The 5534-nt window shown below is 41.1% G+C and overlaps 1 protein-coding gene across 1 annotated transcript in view; it reads left to right on the top strand.

Moving 5' to 3' along the window:
• The window catches only part of LOC104625199 (dnaJ homolog subfamily A member 1-like), a 7452-nt gene extending 2208 nt beyond the window's left edge, over window positions 1-5244 (top strand). Inside the window, 4 exon segments of the mRNA XM_010292765.1 lie at window positions 1074-1188; window positions 3099-3214; window positions 3777-3877; window positions 4597-5244. Of these exon segments, the coding sequence (XP_010291067.1) occupies window positions 1074-1188; window positions 3099-3214; window positions 3777-3877; window positions 4597-4815 (551 nt within the window). The 3' untranslated portion in view covers window positions 4816-5244.
• Window positions 5245-5534: the final 290 nt, after the last annotated feature.

Raw genomic sequence — 5534 nt, 5'->3', positions numbered from 1 at the left:
CCCTGCAGACTCCGATCACTTCTACTGTGTTTCAGTGTGAAGGGGAACCAGGTCTGCTATAGTAATAGGGTGCAGAGACAGTGCTAAGCGTCTTGTGCTTAGCACTCTTGTCTGCTATGCAACCCTGACAATGCTGCTGAGCACAGGTGCTCTGTGCCTGGCAAAATGCAACTGGATACACAGACCCTCAGAGTGATGTGAGAACATGACAGAGCTGAGTGACAAAGGCATCTCTCTTGAAGAGGCTGCTCAAAAGCTGGTGGGAGAAGGCTCTGGATAGTACAGCTTTTAAGATAGAGCCAGCTGACAAGCACATGGCATCTGCAGGCTTGCACCTGATTGTCACCTGTAACTGTTGTATGTGTAAGCACACCTTATGCAATGCCTGGATTTGTTTTTAACAGGGAAAATCTTACAGTAACGTTAAATGTGCAGGCTACTAGGGATATATTACTGACATTTTAAACAGGGAAATCAGTAAGAAGAGTTTTATTTTCCCTTCCTTATATAAAAACAGACTCTGAGCTAGCATGAGGCAGCTAGAATTTATGGTAGACAGACTTCTGTGTGGGTGAAATGGGTTTCTTACGTGATGGTTACAGTCCCAGGGAGAGTGCATCTTGCACTCAGCAGGTGCCGAGATCATGTTTCATAAGTAGGTCTGCCACATATATTTATAAAATTGAAGAAGCTGATTGGTCACTTGCTCTTTAAATGTATTTTGTATGTAGTGTTTCTGTTTTCTTTATAGGGCTGTGCATATAGTGAAAGCTGTTTTGATAATGTTTCCCTCAAGGACTTTATCTTTTGCACTGTTTTGCTGTTGAGCACTGTTTTGCACTACAGTTGAGCGTAATGATCTTGAGACATAGCTCAGGTTGGCACCACTTAAATCTGTTGGACATGTGAGTGGATTAAAAAAAAATATGAAGGCTTCAAGGGAAGGTTCTGATGTTCCAAGTTAAAGATCCAGAGATCTCCTAGTACCAGCTTGTGCCTATAAAAATATTTCTTACTACTTCTTTTCACTTAAAAAGATGGCAAATGTTTGTTTGTTTGTTTTTCTACAATAGGAATGAAGGATGGTCAGAAAATAACATTCCATGGTGAAGGGGACCAAGAGCCAGGACTAGAGCCAGGGGACATTATCATTGTCTTGGATCAAAAAGACCACTCTGTATTTACAAGGTAAAAACTCTGGAAGTCCTTCATATTAATCTCCTGACGTGCTTGTCCACATGCTTCCTTGGTTACCACTCACCTTTTATCTATTGGAAATATCAGTAGGTAGGATCATGTGGCTGGAACGCACCTGTGAGTTTGTTTGGGTGGCCAAAGGAGCACTGAGGTATCCTGGAATCCTGAAACAACTAGTCACAGCCACTTGTGTTCTAGTAGTGCAAGGTATTCTTATATGAGCGTTGTTCAACAGATGTGAATATTTGTGATTATTTCTTTGCTCCTCCTAGGATAGTGTTCCATCACTTACCTCAGAAAGTTACCGTTTAGTGTAGGCAGCTGTTCCTTATTGCCCACTTGGCTTCAAGGCACAGAAACCTACTTGTGTGTTCAGTTTTCCTCAGGGATCTTATTTATGCTAACTTTACTGAGTATAGCATGCATCCTTCTGATCAAAGGTGGTTTCCCACACCTAATTTCCTGCCTGAGTGCACTGGGCAGGGTCATCCGTCCTGTCTGTTCTTTCTTGCAAAAGTGACTCAAGCAGCATTGACCATGTCTCAAGTATTTCGTGTTGCTGGACAGTACTGCTTGGTGTTGCAAGCCTTCTTGCGTAAAGTTACTGTTTGTGGAATGAGTCTGTCCAGTACGTTTTGGTCTGATTAAAAGTAACACTGGTCATCTCACAGAAATGTATTGCACTTGGTGTCTCACTGCTTCTGTTCAGACCAGTAACAAGGGAATCAATGGATTTAGAGAAAGCATTTGTGTCAACACCGACCACTGATACTGTACTTGTAAATAGGAGCAGTGAATCAAAGGTTCTTCGGAAACCTGCAGCTGGTCTGCCTGACTGTCCTGTATGGTGCTGAGCTCTGGAAGATGGTGCCAGAACTCTATGCCAAAGAACACTGAGCTCACAGGTTAAGAATCAGTTCTGTTTGCTTTGGATAAGCTTACTCAGCTGATTTTTCTTAACTTCCAGTGAAACCAGATACTGAATTAGCTATGCCAAAGGGACAGTCTGGGCCAAACTGTTTGCATGGTTACTTGGGACTTGAAGTCACAACTCTTCTGCTTATTTTTGTCCATCTTTCTGCATGCTGGCTTCAGTTCTAGTGTCCTTAGATACCCCTTGATATTACTGGTCTTGTGGGGATATGCTGAGGTCATGCTGCTTCTGGGACAAGTGGAATGTTACCCCTCTCCTGTCAGAGTCTAAAATTAACTTTTTGGGCAAGGTTCCTTGTAAAGACCTTTAAAACAGGATGAGTGAAATAACTTAAGTTCTTTGAATAGGGGGATGGAGAATTTTGTAGTCCTTGAACCTGCATGCAGACGTCACTAGCACTACCATACTGAAGTCAGAATAGGCAGTTAAAACAATTACATTATCTCTTCCAGATACTTCATGGTACTTTCTAGAAGCACTTTCATCATAATCCAGAACGGGCATCACCTGTTCAAACTTCCCTAGTACCAGATCTTCAGAAAGCGAGTGTAAAAGAATAATGTAGAGCTAGCTGACACACTTAAGTATTAGTCTACATAAAGGAAGGGTTTAATTGTCCCAGTTGCAGTGTTTAGGAGGCTGAGAGAGAACCTCTTCCTAGAATTGGGAAGGAGTGGTGAAGTGAAACTGAATGCAGCTGAGCCTTGCTGTATGTATTTATTTTTCAGTAAACACTTCTACACTTTGGATACCTAGACTTGATTAGTAATGGCTCTCAGCGTGGGTATCATTCCTGTAATTACTGGCTTGAGGTGCTGAATCAATATTCAGTATTCTTTATTTAATTGCCCGGGTTTCTATTAAAATTACAGCTTTATTGTCCTTGCTAAGTTAAATACTAAAGTTGGGTTTGATTCTTTTATTGTTTCTCTCTCTCTGTGACTGTTCTTGATTGGTTCTACCTTAGACGAGATGAAGACCTTCTTATGTCTATTGATATTCAACTGGTTGAAGCACTGTGTGGCTTTCAAAAGCCCATCACAACGCTGGATAATAGAACTATTATTATTACCTCCCATCCTGGTAAGTGTTGGTTTGCTTTCTGCCAAAACTCCAAGCATACAGTCAATGTAAGCTGGAAGTTTAAAGGAACAGAAGCATCCCATCTTGATGTACAAGGGATGTGTACTGGTATCAAGCTTTTTTTCCTAGTCTTTGCAGTACAAATCTTTAAACGAAAAAGGATTTTTGGATAGCAGTCAGCAGTAACTTTCTCTTTGCGTGATATAGTAACAGACCTTACCTCATGGACATACTTGTATCCTGAGGATGCCTCATGAGAATTGAAGGCCGTGGGTCTCTGAAAACCACTTTTTCAGCCTTGGAACTGATGGAGCGCTTAATAAATTTGTAAGTATGCTTCCTTTGGGAAGCATAACAAGGTTACAAGAATGTAATCTAGACATCAACCTGCTTTCCTACTCAGAAGTTACTAGGCAGCAAGTCCCTATTAGATACTATTATATTGGTGTAGTTGTCTAACCACAATGTAGAAGATTACATAAATACTGAAGGGTGTTCAACACTAAAGCTGCTTCTGTCCCTTGCATGGATCCCTTCCTTTTTGTGGTCTTTTTTTTTTTAGGCCAGGTTGTCAAGCATGGGGCTATTAAGTGTGTGTTGAATGAAGGTATGCCAATTTATCGCAGACCATATGAAAAAGGACGTCTGATCATAGAATTCAGGGTAAGTGGATCAGCTTCCTTCTATGGCACAGTTCAGCACTGAACATGCATCCAAAATTGAACCTCTAAGCATTACCTCAATCAAGAAGAGATACCAATTATCAGATGTCCTGGTTTGGTATTTGTTTTTGACAATGGTGATAACATGGAATCCATTAAATGGAGTTACAGTTCAGAACAAAGAAAAAATTTCCAGAACACACTGTGCTGCAAGTAGGTTAAGTACGAGAAGGATTTCTTTGGACACCTTGTGAATTTACATTTGCTTGGCATGTTCTTTAGTTTCTGTCATCCTGTAGGAAGGATGGATAAGTAACTTCCCCTGTGCTGGAGCAAAGGTGTAGGCTTGAAAATACTGATAATGCTCTTTGGAGACAAGCTAGTGCTGGGAGCTCTGGCAGTGGCTCTGTCTGGTGTGGTTTTAGAAGCGATTGAACTGTATCTCTAATGTTGATATATCTTGTACTTTGCTTTTAGGGTGATGCCAGAGGGCAGCCTGAGGCAGAAGAAATGTTGGATAAGACTTGGTTAAGTTGGCAGAGTTAGACGTTAACTTCTTGTAGGCATGAAAAAATAGCTTGGTGACTTAAATATTTTTAAGTGCTGGTTTTATGTCATCTGTGATGATAAAGCTGACTTAGGCAGATATTTGACCTGTAGCAGAATGGAAAAAGGCCAGTTCAGGCAGGCTTGAGTAATCCCAGTTCTTGATGATTTCAGGTGAACTTCCCAGAGAGTGGCTTCCTCTCCTCAGATAAGCTGTCTTTACTTGAAAAACTGCTACCTACAAGGCAGGAAATAGAAGAAACTGAGGAAATGGAACAAGTGGAGTTAGTGGACTTTGATCCATCTCAAAAAAGAAAACACCACTATAATGGAGAAGTCTATGAAGATGATGAGCATCACCCTAGAGGCGGTGTTCAATGTCAGACATCGTAAACGGGCCAGTGAATAACTTGTGATGCTTGTTTTGTATGCATTAGTGGATGAGTGAAGGACTACAAGCAGTAGTCATCTTCACTTCCTGCTATTTGTTGTTCTATCCAGCCATAGTTGTTTCTAAAAGCATAAAGAAATAAACTAAGTAATTAAACTGACTTTGCAATTTGTATAAAGCTCCAGGATGCAAGCTCAAGCGAAGTTGATTGCACTTCACCCCTGCCTCTTGGTCAAGAAAACTCCCTCACCTGCTTGTCTTTTATTCCAAGCCTTGTAATTCCTGTATATGTTCAATCGCCCAGGCTTAAACTAAGATTCTGTGGTGTTCTTTTTAGAAATTCTAGATCTTATACTTGGTTAATAAAGTATGCACAAGTACTTATACTTCATGGTAAGCTATAGTTAAGTTTTGTACCAGTTAGGATAACATGTTAATGATTTGGGCCTGTTCTCGTGTTTGTTAAATAGGGACTGGCTCTAATGCAACCACATAATACATGAAGCTGACAAGGATGTGGTCAATCTTCACAGGCCTGCTAAAGTCATGTGATCCACAAGCTCTCTGAAGTTACTGCACTTAAAATAGTCCCTTCCTCTACCAGCTTTGGTCCTGACCCTGGAGCTAGATGTGAAGCTTGCTTTGGTTCATCGCTGACTGCTGTTTGGCTGCTGTTCCGCACCATACTGCATATAGAGCCAGTGGTTGCTTGGCTGCTGCA

The sequence above is a fragment of the Phaethon lepturus genome, unplaced genomic scaffold (assembly GCF_000687285.1).
Source record: "Phaethon lepturus isolate BGI_N335 unplaced genomic scaffold, ASM68728v1 scaffold32588, whole genome shotgun sequence".
Taxonomy (NCBI): domain Eukaryota; kingdom Metazoa; phylum Chordata; class Aves; order Phaethontiformes; family Phaethontidae; genus Phaethon; species Phaethon lepturus.
The sequence above is the reverse complement of the archived record's forward strand: the minus strand, read 5'-3'. Positions and strand labels throughout refer to the sequence as shown.